The sequence below is a fragment of the Dipteris shenzhenensis genome, chromosome 19, assembly GCF_047967505.1.
Source record: "Dipteris shenzhenensis isolate YYH24624 ecotype China chromosome 19, Dip_SZ_1.0, whole genome shotgun sequence".
NCBI lineage: Eukaryota > Viridiplantae > Streptophyta > Polypodiopsida > Gleicheniales > Dipteridaceae > Dipteris > Dipteris shenzhenensis.
In genome coordinates, this window is record NC_141614.1 from 31,948,518 (window position 1) to 31,970,827 (window position 22,310).

At 42.9% G+C, this 22,310-nt stretch overlaps 1 protein-coding gene across 2 annotated transcripts; it reads left to right on the forward strand.

Annotated features, from left to right (window-relative positions):
* Positions 1–401: 401 nt before the first annotated feature.
* On the forward strand, positions 402–22,041 carry LOC147890355 (putative oxidoreductase At4g09670). 2 transcript variants are annotated; one of them, XM_087390680.1, is made up of 3 exons: positions 402–531; positions 5,356–5,866; positions 21,322–22,041. In XM_087390680.1, exons 2-3 carry the CDS (start codon positions 5,408–5,410, stop codon positions 21,940–21,942), a joined length of 1,080 nt encoding a protein of 359 aa, XP_087246806.1. In that variant the 5' UTR covers positions 402–531; positions 5,356–5,407; the 3' UTR covers positions 21,943–22,041. The 2 variants fall into 2 exon arrangements, with proteins under 2 accessions (XP_087246806.1, XP_087246807.1); XM_087390681.1 differs by lacking the exon at positions 402–531 and adding an exon at positions 5,090–5,114.
* The last annotated feature ends 269 nt before the right edge of the window (positions 22,042–22,310 follow it).

The window sequence follows — 22,310 nt, forward strand, 5'->3', positions numbered from 1 at the left end:
TCGCTTCGTCATCTGCGTGCCTTTTTGGGTGTGGTTCTAGTTTTCGTCAGTCCCATAATAAGCTACATTCAAGGTTGCAGTGGCTTTAGCTGGTGCTTGGCATGGGGCCTAGAGGCTGTGGAGGTGAGAGCGCATTCCCGCGTAGTGTCAAGGTAGCATGGCGTAGCGAGAGCTGGCATAGTGGGATTCTAGTTTGCATATGTTCCCACCTTCCTTCTCCGGGCTTGCAGACTGCAAGCTTTCTGAATTTCAACCTGATGGGACCGTCTAAAGCAAGCGTTCAGCCAATTAGAAACCTGCATAAGCATGAAAAATAGCATGGGCCGTCTGCAATGGGCACCTATTTTTACGCGGCATTCTAGGGCATTCTATGGGAACAATACGGCTCTTAAAGGTTAAACATAAGACCTTGTTTGGCTTCTAACTGGCGATCAAGGACACGTGTCCCAGCGTTAGAATTATGCCAATTATGATGCCCGCTTCTCACTCTCACTGTTGAGTGTTCACGCTCCGGACCAGCTGCATTCCCAGGTACCTCCCCTTCCCCTCATCTTTCAGCTCACTCCAGCAGTCAGTTCCATTCTTCTGGCTACCCAGCACCTCGGGCTCTCACTTATTATTCCTAGGGCTTTCGACATGCATCTTCTTCCTGTTAATCAGGAGCCAGACATTGGGTTGTGGTCATTTTGTTCGCTCCGTCTTCGTAATAAGGACCATCCTTAGGATGATGTGTTCTAGTTTTGTACGCGGCCCTGATCGCGGGCTGGGGCGCCACGTGCGTTCATAGCTACAAGAGTATACGAAAATGCATATCCGTACGTATATATTTTTACGAGTACTAGTGCAAAATAGAGCACTGCTCTACCAACGTGCGCACTACTCCTATCGCATGCATTCGTGTCTGCACTCAGGTTTTCTTGAAATGTTAATAAATTTCCAGCGATAATGGTAGATTCAAACACAAAGACAAAAAAGTTGGATGCCCTGACCCATGCTTACAAATATATAGACACAGCACTTTCCAGTTTTCATGACAACTTTACTTGCTAGTATCGGGTAGATCTTACAGCTGACCAGACGATATAATGCTCATATATCATATTTTACCGTTATACATCCAGAATTTGGATTTAATCTTTTTAAAGCATGAGATAGGTATAAAAATCCGATCCAAAGGTGTACCAACACCTGCAGCGAATATCTGGCACCAGTACAACTCTGTTCGCTGAACTCTAGGGTGAGCTTCCCTCCTGCACCCACATGTACTCTCCTACAGCCTGCAGGTATGTACCCCATGAAACCTGATACCGGCTGAGGGCTTCTGCAAGACTGAACTGAGGATTGCCCTCCCAAGGGGGCCTTTTATAGGGCTAGGGAGCCTCATGTCTGGCCGACCAGACCCTAATGACTGGCCAACCCTGTCAGTCTACCGACTGACCAGATCAGGGCCAACTGGCCCATCTGCACACCCCTTCGACTGCCCACTGTAGTGTGTAAGTCTGCCAACTAAGGTAGCCTCTGCTGCCTATAAATGGACCTGTATACAGGTGTCTCCTCTGCTTCCTGCAGCTGACTAGTTCCTGAATGTTGCCAACCTGTCAGGTCCATTCCAGGATCTGCCCCATGTCCATGACCGAGATAGATGACCCCCAAGAATGCACTGAGAAGTAGAGCCAGAATAAAGCCAGTAAACTGCATTTGCTATCTTTGGACCAAAGCCCAACTTTGTCATGATTTGAGAGATAAAATCCCATTGAAGAGTGTCAAATGCCTTAGCAATATCTACTTGCAATATGAGCACATCTTGATGCGAGTACTTAGCATCTTCAATTGCAATCAATGCATTGGAGATATTGTCATGGATTTGTCTTCGCGGCACAAACCCATACTGATGAGGATGAAGGCCCGCATTTAGTATCCCGTGAAGCCTGTACACAATCATTTTGGCAATGAGTTTGTAAACTACAGGCATCAAAGTAATAGGCCTCCAATCTGACATATGGTCAAACAGATGTTTTTTGGGCACAAGTTTGACTATGCCATGCTTCCAAGAGTGCAGTAACTGATTTTCTTGCCAGGCAACATTGATCATTTGCAAGAGGACATCTTTCAAATCATCCCAAAAAGAAATATAAATTCCACCGTAAGGCCATCCCAGCCAGGGGACTTGTATTTGCCGAGGTGGAACAAGGCATTATCAAGTTCTGTATCAGTAAAAGGTCTCTCCAAGGTAAGAGCATCATCCATTTCCACTATTTCAGAAACATATTGGAGGGATTCAGTCCTCGCATCAGTCATTTGATTTGATGGGGAACCAGGAGCAGAGAACAATTTCTGGAAATAATTTTGGCATTCATCTTGGAGATCAAAGAAAGAGTGCGTCCAAGAAACATCTAGCTTCCTTACCCTTAGAGATGAGTTTTTCTTTCGAGTAGCATGCAGGCCCTGGAAAAAGGCTTTTGATGAGTAGCTCTTATCTATGAGGGGCTTCATTCTTGCTCTAATCTGCCATTTGTGCAATTTCCTTGGATCATTAGCAGTCAATTTAATCCGAGCATGTGAAAGGGAATCATTTTCTGATTCAAAGAGAGGCCTTAAATGTGAAAATTCAGTCAATTGTTGTGCTGTCCTTTTTGCCCATTTAACCTCATTCCTCCATTTAGTCATATGCCAGTTTCCATACTCCCTAATGACATTCTGTATACGAGAGACAAAGCTGTCCCAAGCGTAATCCATGTCCTCTTGGGCATGCAAAGGCAAGGGATGAATTGCAAGTCTGATCATTTGCTGGAAATAGCGATGTTGGAAATAAGCTTGATTAACATGCAATAATCTACTAGAAAGGGGTGGCAAATCCTCCAGTGGCATACCAAGGTGCAGATTCATCCATAATGGGGCATGATCTGACAAGCCCAATGAGAAATCTACGAGGAGATGAGGGCTAAAATCTGCATATTGTTGTGGGTAAAACAAATACCATCTGTCAAGCCTTGCCCAGCATGTAGTAAGTGCATTATGATGAAAAGTATATCCAGGCACTAACCCTTGGAGAAGCAGACATAAATCTTCAGCCTACACAGAAAGAAGAGCGCGCGCACGCGCGCGCGCACACACACACAAATTTTTGGTGAAATTTCTTTACTTTATATTATAGTTTGGCTATCCCAAAAAATGAGATTTGCCAAGTTACATCAACAGAAAATCTCACTATATGACAAGTATACATCATGTTCTATATAATGAGCTGCAGACAATCAAAGAGAGATTGCTGCAAAGAGTGCCTAAAGAAAGAGAAAGTGGAAAATGTAGGATCATCAAAGACTCTCTGATTTCTATCCTTCCATAGAGACCATGGTGCGCAGTAACGAACCCAAGTGAAAAACAAATCAAACTCCTGTCTGGGTGGATGAATCCCAAAAAAGAGAGATGTACAAAATGGAGAGTTAGTCTACCGACTGACCAGACAAGGGCCGTTTGGCCCACCTGCACATCCCTTCCACAGACTGCCAACTGCAGTCTGTAAGTCTGCTCATGGCTGACCAAGGCAGCCTCTATTGCCTATAAGCAGGCCCTGCATATAGGCGCCTTTGCTGGCTCCTCTGCCCATGTGTAGCCAACTAGTTCCAGGCTGTTGCCAACCTGTCAATTCATTCCAGGACCTGTAAGGGCCCTGCCAAGTAGATGCTCCATGCTGGCTCCACACCAGCTCCTCTGCCCTCTTGATGGGCCCACGGCTGGGCACCTTTCGGCCCCACAGCCAGCCCTAATGATGGGCATATTCACGGCCCTAATGCAGGACTGTAGGACAGCCGGCTGTGGTGGGTTGTGGCCCATGTGGCTGTCCCAGGAGGACGTACCCTTGCTGTCCATGTGGCAACCTCTCACTCCCCCTACATGTGCCCCCGTGGTGCAGTCTACACGCAACATCCTATAGGTGTTAAGTCCCATTGCACTCCTCATTTGGGGGCTCACAGGTGGGGCATTGACCCTAGAATTCCAACACTAGAGACCCAACTAATTGCTACAAGGGCCCCCTAATGCAGGGACTAGGTCAGCATATATGGGGCCGGCCTAGCAAGGGTCATCCCCTTCAAAATTTGGTTGGCCAGGTTTGCTGGTCGGCCAACTCAAAAGGTAGTCCCTCTTGTGTGTGTGTGTGGGGATATAGGTCCCCTAAGAATTTTGTATAGCAGAGCATCATTGACTCACTTTCCTCATCCATCTATAGAAGTCTCAAATAGGAACACGGATGACGGCATACGAGCCTTTATCTATAGTTGCCTTGCATAATTTGTGCAGCCATCTAAGTTCTGTAGTTGGCTAGCATGTTTTGTACTTGAACATTCCACAAGTTGTGAAGCATGTTGTACATTTTGGTTTGTATAACTTGCTAAGTATTATTCCAGATCTGAGCGTGTTCTATTATCTTTACTTTTGCACACCTGGGGAGTGAGCTCCAACTTCCGAGAGTAGCATGGACCTTGGAAACCCAAAAATACTGCTCTGAGGGCGGTGAGTAAATGCTCGGATTATGCTAATTGTCCATTGGTGTTTGAAATGGCACACTTCGATAAGAGCACTTGAGCTGCGGGCGTTGCGTGGCTATTCATATCCACATTTTTGTACTCCATGGTTTGCCAAAGAACATCATCTCAAATAGGTAATTCTCGTGTGGTAGTCACTTTTTTGGCTCTCTTGTTGAATCTTTGGGCATAGCACGACTGTTCAAGAACCTAAAACAGAAACCATGTTGATGAAGACTAAACAAGTAACCAAGTTTTGAAATAAATAGTCTCTGTACATCCAGCCATGACTATCATCAAGGGAAGACACATACAACTACTCTTGCCACAGTGCTATTGATGAAGATGACACTTCGATATGTTCAAACTACATAGTCTATGTGATGAAGATGATGCTCCTTTTTACACTGAAGCTTCACCAGACTGTGTAAATAGATGATACGTTCTGCAACATGAAGGTTTTAGAGGCTTCAGAAGTAGGAACAATACATAGCCTGTATAAAGGATAAGGAGACCTGGAGGTTGGAATTGGAATGTTTTGCACCATGCACTAGTTGCAAAAATGTGGCAAAACTTCTATATGGAATCACTGTGCGTTAAGAACCTGAAACAGAAACTTAATGCAATGAGTATATACTATAAGGAATGTGTGCGCTTTATTTACGTAGATTGTGTCAAAGACTACAACCTTCATTGGCTTTGTACCTTTATACAGTTTAGGCTTGTGACTGCTATTATGTAATGTCTTATTTCTTTTGACAGAGCAAATGAATAGGAATAGTATGGGTTTGACATTTGAAAGTTTACTTGTTGCATGATTTGTCTGTCTCAGGTCATTCCAGCTCATTGACTCCCCAGAAGAGGGTTAAGGGAAGACGGAAGTCATGGGTGATGATGTTAGGTTTGGCATCCTGGGATGTGCTAGTATTGCTAGGAAATTGTCAAGGGCGATTCTAATGACACCAGGTGTTTGTTTGTCTGCTATTGGAAGTCGATCTTTAGAAAAGGCACAAGGTTTTGCCAGGGCCAATGGTTTCCCTCCTGAAGCAAAGGTTTATGGAAGTTACCAGAGTGTGCTGGACGATGAAGCTGTCGATGCAGTTTACATTCCTCTTCCTACAGCTCTTCATCTAGAGTGGGTGCTAAAAGCTGCAGAAAGAAAGAAACATGTGCTACTAGAGAAGCCTCCTGCAATAACAACAGAGGATCTTGAGGAAATGATTTTGGCTTGCAAAAAGCATGGTGTACAATTGATGGATGGTACAATGTGGATACATCATCCCCGAGCTGCCAGAATGAAGGAAATTTTGAACAATCATGATTTGTTTGGTGAACTTGTAGCGGTAAGTTTTTCCAAAATTGGTATCGCAGGATTATGCATTGAAACAGTTATCTTGCTGATGTTAATTGAATTCGAATTTATATTGCAAGCACACCCTTTTGTCTTTTGGGCAACCTATGTATGCGTGAGGCATATATTTGTTTAGATGCAAAGTGCTAAAAGTTGAGAAAACAGCCTTATGCTTTGACTTTTTGTGGCTAAAAAATAAAGATCATGACATAGGTTCTAAAAAGAAAAGATACACAAAGGTAGTAAGTGTAGAAGATGTTTGCTCTTGGATAGATTTTCTTTTAGATAATCTTTACATCACAATAGGTGATTCTTTGTTTCAACAAGTTATAGGAATCCCCATGGGCACTAATTGTGCCGTCTTTTTAGCAAACTTTTATCTTTTCACTTATGAATTTGAGTTTATGCAACGTCTTATTTCTATCAATACCTGCCCTATCATTTTACATAAGCTTAGTCAAGTTAGGCGTTTTATAGATGATTTATTTGTACCAGATGTTCCTAACTTTCAAGACTTTATGTACAAAGACGCTAGAGCTTTTGGAGAAGGAATCTATCCTCGTGACTCTTGTGAACTGAACTGCACTTCAAAAGGGGATTCTTGTGTTTTCTTAGATCTTAGACTTTCTCAATCTACCATAGGATTAGAGGTTGATATATACGATAAACGTGAACAACCTGAATATAGTGGTTTACACTTATAAAAATGCCTCACATTGACTCAAACATTTCTGATTTGGCAAAATATGGAGTCATTTCTTCCCAATTCCATAGATTTTCCCGCCTTTGTACAACTAAGGAGTCTTTTATCACTCATTGTAGTAATTTGATCACTTTACTATTACACAAGAGGTATAATCCAAGGAAAATAATGAAAAAAGTTCGCACATTCTTAGATATGAAGTCGCCTTAGGTTTGTTTAGAATGATTGAACTTAAGCTGAAAACAAAAAGCGGGGAGCTGAATAGCCCGTTTTTCTTTTAGTTTCAAAAGAGAGTTTGCTTGAGTATACTTGTGCTTTCTAAGTTAGAAATGTATTTTTGCCTCTTTGCAGAAACGAGACATAAGTGTAAAGTGCCTTTTAACTTTTTATGTTTTAAATAAGAGAGAGAGAGAGAGAGAGAGAGAGAGAGAGAGAGAGAGAGAGAGAGAGAGAGATTCTAGTTTTTTGGAAGTTTTTGTTTCTTGACTTGCTTGTTTATTTTTGCTTAAGTCACCTGCTTCGTTTCTTCTTTATTTCTTGTTTTCATTCTCTTTTGTTTATTTGACGTATTTTAGCAAGCACTGGGTTTGCCCAAGAGACTCCGCGGGTCTTTAGAAACCCAGTATAGCTGCTTATGCTTGGGCACTGATGACGACATAAGTGTTGCTTTGCTTGCTAAGTATGTCTTCCTTTTGCTTTTCATAAAAGTTTTTGTTTACCTCTTTTTTCTTCTCTTTCATTTTCTCTTTTATTTTCTTTGTAGATTTTTGATCTTTAGAACAACAAAAAATTCTAAATTTGTATGATTGGACTTATTCTAGTCTTACAAAGGTATATTTTTCTATCACCTTAGCGGACATGCAAATTCTTTGAATTTTCGTCCAAGTGGTGATCAGCTGTTCAACTACATCGTTTTATATTATGCGGGTGCAGAAGCCCCAACAGCTAATCTTATTCTCATTTATTATTATTATTATTTTAATTCTTTTCTTTTTGTTTATTTATTTATTTTTTAATTTTTAATTTTTAATTTCTGTCTCTCTTCCCCTTACTTTTATTTTATTTTTAATTTTATTTCTTTAAAAAGTATGCTTTTGCGTTTTGTTTTAGTTGCTCTCCTTGGTTTATTTCTCTGTTTGATCGCTTTTTTAATGAATTTATTTATTTTTAAATTTATTGGTAACTTTCCTTTTCTCTCTCTCTCTCTTTGGTGCTTCTAGGTTGATTAAGCTCTTACAGTGGCCTTGGGGCCCTGGCTAACCCTAACTGTATTCGCCAGTTTGGGGGTATATTGGCTTTAGCGATACATGCTATGATGAATTCGCCTTTTGGAAACCAACAGGGCGATCTCCTGGGATGTCATCTAGCTCCTGTGACATTCCCTTGTAGTAGTAAGGGAGGAGTTACCTTGGGACGAGTAACGACTGTGCAAGCAAGCCCCCCCCTAAAGACTAGTCTCGCTCCTGCTAGAGTTAGGGGATATAGCAAGGGAGAAACTACCTTGGGATGGGCGGGGAGAGTGCAAGCAAGTTCCCCAATGTTGGATCGTTTGACCTCACCGAACAACATTGGAAATTCTAGTGATGGTCTTGTCTCTTTGGATTTAGTTGGGTCTAGCACTGTAAATCAAAACAAAAAAGTTAGAAGAAACATATATAGAGAAAGGTATAACTTTTTAGCTAGGTCAAACATGAATAATCTTCATGATTTTGGGGAAGGTAACATTAATTGGTCTAACTTTAAGGCTTTATTAGTTAGCACTCATTATACTAATAATAACATAAGAATTCTTAATAAACTAAGACGTCTTAGAAACAAGCATCTCAAGACTTCTATTTCTATTAGTCCTATTCATGCCACGCAAGTAATTTATGTTGTCTATAACATACATAGTAGTAATATGCTTTATGTAGGACAAACCTATAGGACAGCTTTTATTCGTTTTCAAGAACATGTTAGGTAAGCTAGAAAAATTCATAGGAAGAATTCCTTAATTGAGAATTCAAAACCCTTATATGCAGCAATGGCAAAGTCTGGTTTTGAATCTTTTCGTTGCTTTCCCATTGAGCATATAGAGGGCCATTTTAATAATGCCAAGGACTTTTACAAGGCTGCTCGTCCTCGTGAATTGTTTTGGATGAGAACTTTACACACTTTCTTCCCAAGAGGTTTTAATTTAGAAGGAAAATCAACTCTTCGTAAAAATAAAAGAACCTCTAAAAAGAACCCTTTGATGTGGAGAACTCATATCAAGCCCTTTAACATTCATCATTACCAACATAGTCATACACCTAACATCGTATGGAAACCTAAAGTTATGTTACGAGGTTGTCCTAGCTCTCCTGCAATCTCACATGTAGCTCGTGAGTTGCCTCCCTCACTTCCTCTTCCTCCACTTCCTCCTCCTTTAGTTCCTTTAACTTCCTCAGTTCCAAGAGTTTTTGCTTCTCGAGACTATAAAAGAAGATTACTCTACCTAGATAGATTAATGTCACTGGGTCTTTTTTCAATAAAAGTTTTTGAAAAATATAATGTCAAAGTTCTTTTTAAACTTCAATACACCTTGGAAAACTTCTCTTTTGAGGATTTGAATCTAAATAAGCTCCATTATATACAACTTAAAACTTCGTTGGATCGCTTCTTAAAAGTAAAAGCTTCATTTCAAAGCAAAGAAGTCTATCTAAATAAGGAACTCTTGATTTGTATTTTTACTTCTCCCTCACTTGACAAGATAGGCTTAAACTCCATTTTGAAGTCTCCTGAAGTAATGGATTCTCTCCCTCATTTTGTGAGAAGAATTTGGAAGCATCCAGTAGTAGCTTGGAAGTATGTAAAAACTTTAGGACAAAAGGCTTTCAACTATGGAGAGATAGGTAAAAGGCTTTCAGAGCATTCAAAATCTTCTATCCTTAAAGAACCTTGTTGTTGTAAAAGTAAGAGATTCCAAAGCTTTATTGATGCTGATTTAGGACATGTAGTCACAACTGATACCTCAATTTTGCTTTCTAGTAACCTAAGAGACCTTTTCATGAAAGGCACGAAATTTCGATTGTACTCTTTTAAAGAGTCTTGCCTTTTAAAAGCTATCGATAAGGGAATCTCAAAGTTTGTTTTGCAATTAGAAGAATGTTTAGGAGTTAAAAATATCTTATCAGAATGGAAGGGGAAGATTTTGAAGAAAGTTACTTTGAAACTAGAAGAAGTCCCTTCGGTTATTTGCTCAAAGAAAAGTAACCATCTTTCGAAAGAAGATGAAACTCTTCTTCGAAAATTCCATAGGAATTTTGTCATTTCTTATGTGGACAAATGTTCCAATAACTTTGTTTTTATTTGCAAAAAGTTTTACTTAGAATGTCTTTTGAGAGAAGTGAACTCGTCTGCCAAAACTTATGCCCCCACCTTAGTTTCTAAAAAAGATTTGATCTCAAAACATCAGAGTTTTTGCAAGTCTTCTGGGTTTGTTTGCAATCCAAGCATACCTTTTCTTTGTGCTGCTTGGAAGTTTCACAAAACTCCAAAAAAGCCAAGATTTATTGCAGCTGCTTGTGAGACTACTTTGACGAATATCTCTAAATGGCTAAGCTACTGCTTCAAAGCCATGTTGCCTAGTGTCCATGAACTTTGGAGGGACTTATTAAAAGAGGCAGATGTCCCCTCGAACTCAAGCTGGATTTTAAATGACTCTGTAGGAGTGATTCCTGTTGTAAAATTCTTTAATTCCTCTTGAAGCATTCAGGAAAAAGAGTCTCCTATTCTCCTTCAAACCTATGATTTTACGACGCTTTACACAAAGATTGAGCTGGAAGACCTGAAGTTTAGAATTAAAAAGCTAGTGGCTGAAGTTTTCAAGCTGAGATTTGACAAAGATAGATGCAAAGTGCTAAAAGTTGAGAAAACAGCCTTATGCTTTGACTTTTTGTGGCTAAAAAATAAAGATCATGACATAGGTTCTAAAAAGAAAAGATACACAAAGGTAGTAAGTGTAGAAGATGTTTGCTCTTGGATAGATTTTCTTTTAGATAATCTTTACATCACAATAGGTGATTCTTTGTTTCAACAAGTTATAGGAATCCCCATGGGCACTAATTGTGCCGTCTTTTTAGCAAACTTTTATCTTTTCACTTATGAATTTGAGTTTATGCAACGTCTTATTTCTATCAACACCTGTCCTATCATTTTACATAAGCTTAGTCAAGTTAGGCGTTTTATAGATGATTTATTTGTACCAGATGTTCCTAACTTTCAAGACTTTATGTACAAAGACGCTAGAGCTTTTGGAGAAGGAATCTATCCTCGTGACTCTTGTGAACTGAACTGCACTTCAAAAGGGGATTCTTGTGTTTTCTTAGATCTTAGACTTTCTCAATCTACCATAGGATTAGAGGTTGATATATACGATAAACGTGAACAACCTGAATATAGTGGTTTACACATTATAAAAATGCCTCACATTGACTCAAACATTTCTGATTTGGCAAAATATGGAGTCATTTCTTCCCAATTCCATAGATTTTCCCGCCTTTGTACAACTAAGGAGTCTTTTATCACTCATTGTAGTAATTTGATCACTTTACTATTACACAAGAGGTATAATCCAAGGAAAATAATGAAAAAAGTTCGCACATTCTTAGATATGAACTCTTTTATCTATGGTGTTTCGGCCTTAGGTTTGTTTAGAATGATTGAACTTAAGCTGAAAACAAAAAGCGGGGAGCTGAATAGCCCGTTTTTCTTTTAGTTTCAAAAGAGAGTTTGCTTGAGTATACTTGTGCTTTCTGAGTTAGAAATGTATTTTTGCCTCTTTGCAGAAACGAGACATAAGTGTAAAGTGCCTTTTAACTTTTTATGTTTTAAATAAGAGAGAGAGAGAGAGAGAGAGAGAGAGAGAGAGAGATTCTAGTTTTTTGGAAGTTTTTGTTTCTTGACTTGCTTGTTTATTTTTGCTTAAGTCACCTGCTTCGTTTCTTCTTTATTTCTTGTTTTCATTCTCTTTTGTTTATTTGACGTATTTTAGCAAGCACTGGGTTTGCCCAAGAGACTCCGCGGGTCTTTAGAAACCTAGTATAGCTGCTTATGCTTGGGCACTGATGACGACATAAGTGTTGCTTTGCTTGCTAAGTATGTCTTCCTTTTGCTTTTCATAAAAGTTTTTGTTTACCTCTTTTTTCTTCTCTTTCATTTTCTCTTTTATTTTCTTTGTAGATTTTTGATCTTTAGAACAACAAAAAATTCTAAATTTGTATGATTGGACTTATTCTAGTCTTACAAAGGTATATATTTGTTTATGTGCACTGTATGTAACATGCAACGGTTATTTGATCGTGTAATTCACAGCAAGACCTTCTTTAAACCTTTAGCGAGGAATGAGCATTGTTTACCATAGAGAGATGAAGGAGATGAGGGTAGAGAGAGAGTAGAGTCGACAACCGATTGGGTCCCTGTACCCACTGAGGGCCCCCTCCCCCAATCAGGGGAGAATTTGCTTTATACTTGGAGAACTGAGAGATGACGGAAATATAGAGCTGAGAGTGAGCTGTGTAAACTGTAAAAGAGAGCTGAGAAAGCTGAGGAAACAGTGTCCAAACCTCTCTCCGTTTGCTGGTCCAAACCTCCAACTGTTGTGCTGCGTGGTCACGTTCAGATCAGGCTGAACTGATGGCCAAGGGACTGAGGCTAGAGCAGGGCCAGATCTGAGGATCTCAGGGGCTGCACAGGAGACTGAAGTGGAGCTGTAGGAGGACTGAAGGCAGGAGCAAACTGAATGAGAAAACAGGGCAGCCAAGGGGCCCTTTTATAGCGCTGGACTGAGCCAACCCAGTAGACTGACTCAGTTTGTTTTACAGACTCAGTCTTTTACAGACTGGCTGGCCTACAACCAGCCTATAAAAAGCCCTCCCTGGCTCATTTGCCAGGGGAGTTTTTGGGCAGCCTTTGCAGGCTGCCTTCCCTGCTTACCTGTCCAACCTTTGGGGACCCTAAAGGGACTCCTAACCTAGGCTAAGACCTAAACTATAAGATGGAGACACTTAACCTACTATTCTCTAGTGGGTACTAGTGAACAAGAACTGACTACTGACTTGACCTAGGCTGAGAGACTAACCTACGTATGTGCCTGACTATCCCTGGACAAGGACTCACAAAGGGGTCACAGCATACGACAAAATCTCCTATCTGGGAATTATAATAAACTTGTCGATGTAGCCAGAGTGGTTCCTTGCACCCAAGTGCAGGGGTGCATGTGACATTCCCTCCTTCTTAACTTGGCGGTAGGTTCATTGCTTTCAAGTAGTCCGCCAATATCTGGGGAACTCCTGGAAAAAATCTTCGTCCAACCACACTGCTTCATGGGTACCTCGATCCCGGAACTTGGTGTAAAACTCCCGGGTCCTGCGTCCTGACCCATGCTTGAATTCATGAAGAAGGATCTGTTCTTGCTGCAAAACTTTAGCTTCATCAAGAACTTCAGGTTGTTGCTCATCGGAAATCTCTGAAAGAGGAGGCTCAAAATATGGCTTCAACCAAGCTACATGGAACACGTTGTGCATAGTCCAACTGTCTGGTAGGCGTAACTTCATTGAGACATCGTTGATCTTTTGAATAATAGGTGTGCGTAAGCCGGGCGTGAACCCGTCCACTACAAGCTCGTGAGGCACCAAGGTGTACCCCACTGTCTTGGCAAGCTGAGGGAGATGGCATCTTCTGAACTCCCCATATCGAACAGGACAATAAACTGATGCCCGTTAGTTGTGCCACACGCTCGAATGAGCGCCTTCTTTTGATCTGAGAAGTCGCCCTCCTTCTTACCTTGAAAGACCACCGTGGGAACGGCGTTCAAAGTAGGAAAGACGGCATTCGTAGCTGAGGATGGAGGTGGAGCTGGAAGAGCCAATACATTAGCGACGGACAAAGTAGGTGCTTTCGCAGCCTTTTCGGCAAGCCACTTCGGACAATCCTTCTTGCCATGCCCAACAATGTGGTGGCAATGAAAGCAGCGATGTTCTTGGTGGTATCGCTTCTGCTCGTCGGGTTGTAGATAGCCTCCTGTAATATCCACTTTAGCCTTCTCATCCGAAGTCATCTTTGGCTTGGATTCCCTCTTTTGACCAGATGCTTGGCCGTCTTTCTTTTGGAACTGGTTGTCCTTCTTCTGATCCTTACCCGTTGTGTTGTTTGACTGTTGTGGGGCTTTGGAATCTTTCTGGACCTGCTTGGGCTTTTCCCAGTTCAGCATCATCTTCTGATTCTGTGCGAGAGTCAGTGCCCGCTCGTAATCTGGCGGGTCGAAGTTCCGAATGATAAAACGTATGTTCGTGTCCAAACCTTGAATGAATTACTTCATCTTGGCGCTCTCCGTCACGTCCAACTGTTGCGCCAGTGTGATGACCTTATTACTATATGTCAACACAGGCAAACCATTCTGGGAGAGACGAGCGAACTCATACTCAAGGTTAAGCATATATTGGGGTGGGAGAAAACGGGCTTTGAGGTCGGCCATAAACGTTGCCCAAACAAAATTTATCTTAAACGTTTTTGGGTCAGTATGCTTACTAGCCCAATGCTGCCACCAAGTCACCGCCTCACCTGTGAGATGAGGGGCTGCAAGGTGGACTTTATCTTGCTCATCTTGAATCCGCGCTAACGGAAAATGAGCTACAAACTGATGAATAAATTGCAAAATTGCTGAATGATCACACTTACCATCATACTTAACAAAATTTGGAGTGGACCGAGTGAGTGGCGTTACCTTTGTCGATGGCGAAGCTGTGGCGGAGACGGCCGCTGCGCTCAAACTTGCCTGCATAGCGGTTGGAGAAGCATCGCCTCTCGGTCTAGCTTTTGTTGCCTCTTTGCTTGGGTGAGCTCTGCGTGTCGCAGTGCCTCCTCATTTTTGCGTTCCTCACGCATCAACAAGAGCAGTTTTTCAAAATTTGTGGTTCTTTTTTCTTCCAACGGCTTTTCTGCTTCTTTTTCCTCCAGACGTCGTTTTGTCTGGTCCAGCTGTCTTCTGCTTTCTTCCAGCTGAGATGAATGTTCTTCGAGTTGCTGCAGTAGGACCCGATTATGCTCTAGAAGATTCGCCATCACTTCTTGAGCATTTGGCGGAAGCGTATCTTGTTGGTAGTCTTTCTCCTCTTCAAAGTCTTCACGGTTTAAATCTTTTCCTAACCCTTCCATGGTGCTTGATTGTGTGTCCTTTCCGGATCTCAGCACAACCATACACTCGCGGTAGTTAAGCTGGATACAGACGGAAGCTCTGATACCAATGTAACATGCAACGGTTATTTGATCGTGTAATTCACAGCAAGACCTTCTTTAAACCTTTAGCGAGGAATGAGCGTTGTTTACCATAGAGAGATGAAGGAGATGAGGGTAGAGATAGAGTAGAGTCGACAACTGATTGGGTCCCTGTACCCATTGAGGGCCCCCTCCCCCAATCAGGGGAGAATTTGCTTTATACTTGGAGAACTGAGAGATGACAGAAATATAGAGCTGAGAGTGAGCTGTGTAAACTGTAAAAGAGAGTCCAGAAAGCTGAGGAAACAGTGTCCAAACCTCTCTCCGTTTGCTGGTCCAAACCTCCGACTGTTGTGCTGCGTGGTCACCTTCAGATCAGGCTGAACTGATGGCCAAGGGACTGAGGCTAGAGCAGGGCCAGATTTGAGGATCTCAGGGGCTGCACAGGAGGCTGAAGTGGAGCTGTAGGAGGACTGAAGGCAGGAGCAAACTGAATGAGAAAACAAGGCACCCAAGGGGCCCTTTTATAGCGCTGGACTGAGCCAACCCAGTCTGTAAACAGACAGACTCAGTCTGTTTTACAGACTGGCTGGCCTACAACCAGCCTATAAAAAGCCCTCCCTGGCTCATTTGCCAGGGGAGTTTTTGGGCAGCCTTTGCAGGCTGCCTTCCCTGCTTACCTGTCCAACCTTTGGGGACCCTAAAGGGACTCCTAACCTAGGCTAAGATCTAAACTATAAGATGGAAACATTTAACCTGCTATTCTCTAGTGGGTACTAGTGAACAAGAACTGACTATTGACTTGAACTAAGGTTGAGAGACTGACCTACGCAGCTTGTGCTTGACTGTCCCTGGACAAGGGCTCACAAAGGGGTCACAGCATACGACAAAATCTCCTATCTGGGAATTATAGTACACTTGTCGATGTAGCCAGTGTGTCACCTTGCACCCAAGTGCAGGGGTGCATGTGACACTGTAACATGTGGCATTTCATTGACACCTTTAATTATGTGCATTTGTATTTTCAATTGAGATTACAATTGTCTGCACAACTGCAGCAACCTTGAAGGCTTAATTGAATAGTGTTCTGCAGTAATTACTTTTCAATGTCTGACCTATTGTCTATTCAAATAGTTAGTGTAATTTCTCATATGGTGTTTTTTTTGGGTATAACCCTTGTTTTGCAATGTTAAATGATACCTTTGTAAGACTAGAATATGTCCAATCATACAAATTTAGACTTTTTGTTGTTCTAAAGACCAAAAATCTACACAGAAAATAAAAGAGGAGGTAAAAAAAAACTTTTATGAAAAACAAAAGGAAGACATACTTAGCAAGCAAAGCAACACTTATGTCGTCATCAGTGCCCAAGCATAAGCAGCTATATTGGGTTTCTAACGACCCGCGGAGTCTCTTGGGCAAACCTAGTGCTTACTAAAATTGTCAAATAAACAAAAGAGAAAGAAAACAATGTTAAATGACATCCTCAATGAATACCCCTTTCCCCAAGTTTAGCAGAGGCCAATGTGGTATTGTATCAGCCTCTTTCCAAACACAATAGCTTCTATCATGTGAGAATGGAGATTTGAGCTGCCCTCGTATGTTTTATGAGACTATATTGGGAATCGGGATATCAATAGTTGTAATTAGATCCATGTGGAAGTGGAAGCCCAAATTGTGGTCGCCAAGAGGAAGGTTGAAACCTCTGAGTGTTCTTTTAAAGGGGTAGGGGAAAGATTGCTTTTCATAACATTGTGGAATATTGCTTGGGTCTGAAAAGATAGAAGCTGAAATACACAATATTGCTTGAGAAAATATTAACACATGATAGGGGCCAAGATGGGCCCCACCCCTTTATCCAGGCTCTTTATTAGAATGAGATACAAGACCAAATTGTTGAAGTGAATCTTATCAACACCTTCCAAACTTGAGATCAAACTAGAAAGGACTTAGACTGTAGCCGGAGCTATGTTCAAGACTTGAAATTGAAGTTCAAGGTTGAGCAGTAAGCCTATATACATAAACAATGTCTCACAACGTAGCATAGTGAGGTTGCTCAAGGCTCTGAGGGCTCTCCAATCGTGAGGGAAGATGCCTGCACAATTACCAGTGTTTCCACAGAAGGAACACTTAGCCAATGCTTTGAAAACAAGGTTCTGATTTAGCATATCTAGCTCTCTTATGCAACATCAGCTATGTATGATTCAGGAAACAATGTAAATCTGCTACAGATTTGCCTCAAATTTGGGTATATGATGGGAGAGAGTAGGATTGCATAGGGAGTGTTCTGCTGCAGGACTGTGTGAGAAAACAGCTTGAAGGAGGGCTAGTGCAGGAGAGCTGCTGTAGGAGAAGGGTTACTGTAGGAGGAGTTTCTGCAAAGAAAGGGGCTGTAGCAGGAGGAGCTGATGTAGAAGGAGATGCTGCTGCAAGAAGAGAAGTTGCTGCTGTTGTGGAAGTGCTGCTGCAGGGGCTGTTGCTGCTGCAGAACTGCATGGAGAAAGAGCTGCTGCTGCAGGACTGCATGGGAAAAAGGGATTCTTCAAGGAGGAGCTGCTGTAGGACTGCATGGGGAAAGGCCTGCTCCAAGGAGGACTCTGCAGAGCTGCGTGGAGAATGGGATATAGAGAAGCTCTGCTGCAGAGCTGCGCGGAGGATGGCTGTTGCTCAGCTGTGTGGAGTAGAGCTGTTGCTTGGCAGAGCTGCATGGAGAAGCACTGTTATAGGAGGCTGGAGGAGAGTATGCACCAGGGAGAGTATGCACCAGCAAAGGGGTGAGAAAAATGTATGCAAATGAAGGGGGGCAGAGTATTTCTTTATAGATGTGGGTAGGGGCCAGCTCCCATTTTGGCATGCTGTGCTGGCCCCCCTTGGAATTTGGTGGGTTGCATGCTGCATGGGAGCTGGAGTTTTTGTAGTGACGAGTGGTGCCACAGTTCAAGCATGGTCTGCCACATGTCCCCACAGGCTGCCATGTGCCCTATGCCCCTTCATGGGCTGCCATGTGTCATGCCACATGTCATGGCTGCAACCTCAGGATGCTGGCTCAGCGTGTCATGCTGAAATTGTGGAGGAAGGTTATTTTAATAATTCTTTATTTGCTTGACTTAAAATTTATTCTGGGGGATTGATACACTATGATTTTACTTCTATTTTCACCCTGAGGTTTGTGGCAGTTAGCTCTATTCAAAGGGCTAGTCTAGGGTTAGTTTGAGTTTGGTTTGCCTTCTCACTTAACCTATTAGGCCTATTAGTTTGTTGTCTTGTCTTGTATCTTTTTGACTCTTTCATGTACATAGGACCAAACCCCAGGCTACTGTAAACATCCTCTTTAATAGTTGCAGGGTCGATATGCATTCTGTGCATTCGCTTGGTCCCATGTTTGGGTACTTGAGTGGGGTTGTTGGGAATTAGGTGGTCACCTCCCCAGTTATGAGCCCCCATATGAGGAACAGAGAGTAGGATGGGGCTGCCACATGGACATCTTATTGGCTGTCACGTGGGCAGCGAACTTACCTCGAACAAACAAGAAAGAGGGCCCTCATTTGACCCATCTGTCTGAGAAACCCAATCTCCTCATAGTGCCCTCCAAGAAAAACCACTCCACCCTGTCGTAGGCCTTCTCAAAGTCCAAGAGAAGGATGGCCAACGAGTGTGACTCCTCCCTGGACCAATCTACTTCTCCTAGAACGTGAAGATGTTGTCCAGGATGCTGCGCTCCTAGACAAACCTAGTGTGTGTGTCATGGATGATGTCGGTAAGATGGGGCCGTAACCGCAAACTCAAGACCTTGGCGAGGATCTTGTATGCAGTATCAAGCAGAGTGATCGGCCTCCACTTCTGACCTATCTCCCCCTTTCGGGATCAAACAAATCCACCCCCTGCTCAAAGACTGAGGGAGAAGGCCTGTGTCAAAAATCTCTTGGCAAGCTTAGGGATAGTGAAAGAAAGAAATCTAGGGGAGGAGGAAGGGAGAGCAGGGGCTGAAGAGGTCGACATTTCTGCTAAACCACACAGCAAAGTCGATCAAACTCAATCTTCAATAGACCAGAAGTGTGAACGCACATGACTTAACCTGAGTCACCCTCCTTCTCGCAAGGGCATAGTCCTCCAGTCATGGAAGTCGATTCCTAAGAGCTTTTGAATCAGGGTCGTCCTTCAGCAAGGTCCCCCCTGCCTCCAGGTTCCCACACCTGTGAGCCTCGTGCTTGGGCTCTGATACCATGTTAGAAATGACCCAAAGGAGGGTACGCACAGCGTAAGACTGATAGACTTGCCGAGGAGCTCACACAGTGTGGTGTGGGGTGAGGAATCACAAACTTATGTGCATAGAATAGATGTGCAGACTCATCAATAGACAATGAACCAGCCAGATAGAGAAACCACGAAAATAATATATTTCCGTCCAAAGCTATGAACACAATACAAAAGAGATAGATCCAGAGTCCCACCAATGGTGTGGTCCTCTGATCTTACCACAAGGTCCTTCTCCTATCTGCGGGTTATCTCTAGACTCGAGCCCGCGTGCTCCACCTCGAGCGTATGTAGACTCTCTGTCCTTGATCCTTGCACCTTGCTGCCCAGGATGACAGCCAAGGTTCAGCCCTTGAGAGCTCAGTCTGCAGCACACCTTCCAATGTCCTTCACCTCCAGGATGAGGCCCAAGGAAGTATCTTCTGGCTGCTCCTGTCTGCTGCCCTTTTGCTGAGTTGCTGGATGATGAATGAGGCCCAGGGCCTCTCCTTTTATAGGCCCAAAGGCCTGCTGCAAAAACCGATGAGGGGAGGGGCAAAATAGCCAACTCAGTCAGCCCCTCCCTGGCCGACTTGTCTGCCACAAAATGACCCTTTTGGGGCTCTCTTTTCCAGGGCCTTTGGCCCACACTCCAAGGCCTTTAACCGTCCTTTCAAGGCAGGGGTACAGCCCCTATGCAGGCCTGCCTGGCTGTCCCATATGGGCTATAAATATGCCCTCCCAGGGTCAGTCCCTTGCAGCCCTCCTTGCTGCTGCTCCTGCCCACCTGGGTGCCCACTCTCCAGCCCTAAACCAGGGCCTCCAAACAGGCCCAAAACCTGCTCCACATCGGTGCCTGCACATCCCGCCATAATTGCACCTCTGCCAGGCCCTTCTTCAGTGCCGTACAGAGCTGTACACCCTGCAGATGTCAGCGCCATGTGATCACCTCTTATTCTGGGTCCCTTGTGCTGGCTACTGCTTCGCCTTTTGCTGCTGCAGATCCATCCTAGCTCCGGGTACCTTCCATCTCTTTGATTCTTGCCCACATGGCTGCCATGCTGCTGCTCATGTGTCAGTCTCTCAAACCCTAGGTTCACCCCCCCCATGCTCTCCTCATATGGGGGGCTTACAGATGGGGAGGTGACCTTTCCAACAGCTCCACCCTCATAGCTTGTTTGTACCAGGATTTTCAGTCTCATAGACCCATCGGTTTTCCAAAGACTTTAATAAACTTTCTTTCTTTCTTTCTCTCTCTTGCCTTCTCTCGCTTCCATTTCCAACACAATGTGCCGAAATTACATCGGAAGAATCTTGATGATGAAGCTCTGAGATGCATGTTCATCGATTGCAACGAGAAAATCAAGGCTCTGAGCTGTATGAACTTGAGATGAATCTGAGGTGTAACATGCATGGAACCCAAGACTTAACAATCCACACATATTTTTCATTTATAATAGTTGATTGCCTTCTTTCTTTTTCTTGAGTGCTTATTAACAGACACGTGATCTAGTTCTCAAGTGTCCACATCTCAGCCTATATCTGCTATAGCTACATCATCCTTGCTTTCTTTGGGATTGTTTGGAATTATCCAAGTCCTTGACTTGCTGGACTGCAATAAACAAGACAACTGTCCATACAGTAGTACAAAATATCCACACAAGAAGAGTTAATCTCTTTTTCCTCAATATTTCATGTGTTTTTTTGTCTAAACTGCAAAGCATATAGAAGATAAGGTCCCTGTAGGTGGACATCGTCAATGTTGATTTTGGTGGCTGATTTGCCATGCGCAATCAATTTGCCTAGCACTTACGGTTAATGGATGCTCATGTTTGACTGCTCATACCTCTATGATGGCTTCTCATACAACATAAATGGATACCCATACCTTTTGCCTAGCACTTACTGTTAATGGATGCTCATGTTCAGCTGCTCATATCTTTATGATGGCTTCTCATACAACATAAATGGCTACCCATACCAGCAAAATATTGATGTTAACCACTGTTCATATCAACCTGGGGCTTTCTTTCTCCGAAGTTAGGCTAGCTGGGTACTTCCAGACCTTAGCAGAAATTGCTTGTAGGTCAAGCGGATTGTCTGACATAACATACCTAAACAGAATGATTCATGGAGAATGATTTGCACTGGTGTACGTGTTTCTGGGGTGGTCTAGGAAGGGGTGTGTGGGCGGCGCGCCGGGGGGGGGGGGGGGGGGATTGATAGAAATGGTACTGTTATAAGTCTATAATGCTTTCCTGCTTCTATGGTTTCAGATTCATTCCACCTTTAGTATTTCAATGCCTCCATCATTTTTCACGGAGGACATACGTGTGCAACCTGAGCTCGATGCACTTGGAGCACTTGGTGATCTGGGTTGGTATTGTGCTCGAGCTTTTCTCTGGGCAACTGCTTATGAGCTTCCAGTGAGTGTCACTGCCCTTCCTGGGGCAAGGTTTAATGGAGGAGGAGTAATAATGGCCTGTGGTGCTTGTCTCTTGTGGAACGGTGGACGAACAGCGACTTTCCATTGCTCATTCTTGGAAAGTATGGCAATGTCATTAGTATTACAGGGGACTAAAGGTACCCTTGAGGTGGACGACTTTGTCGTACCCTTTGAAGAAGATGTAGCACAGTTCAAGATTCGTACGAATGCACAGTTTGGACCTTTAGACACGAGCTGGAATGTTAACATTATCACTCATCAAGCCCACACAAGCCTACCTCAAGAATGCCTAATGATTCAAAACTTTTCCTTCCTTGTGAAGGGAATCAAGGATGGCACTAAAACCATAGATTCTTCATATTTCATGATTGCCAAGAAAACACAGCAGTTGCTCAACGCTGTTAAATTATCCATCGAGACAGGATATACAGCTGTCAAACTGGAAGGGTAAGAAATTGTCAACACTGCAGTGTGTATTGGACTGTAACAAGCAAACAATGAGCAATAAATGCGAACACATCTGGTGTTGCAGTGGACACTTTGTCATTTCTGTAAATTATCAAGAGCTTCACTATCCATTTATAGATGTGTACATGCATGAGTGCCCTCCTACCCAAGTTGATCCCAAAAGAATTGGAAATGATTGAGTCAAAGAGAAAGAGAGAGAGAGAGAGAGAGAGAGAGAGTATCATGGATTTCCTTAAGCATAAACACTGTATCTACACACATATATAGACGAAAAATAATCATATGTGAGTGCCAAGAGAGAGAGAGAGAGAGAGAGAGAGAGAGAGAGAGAGAGAGAGAGAGTATCATGGA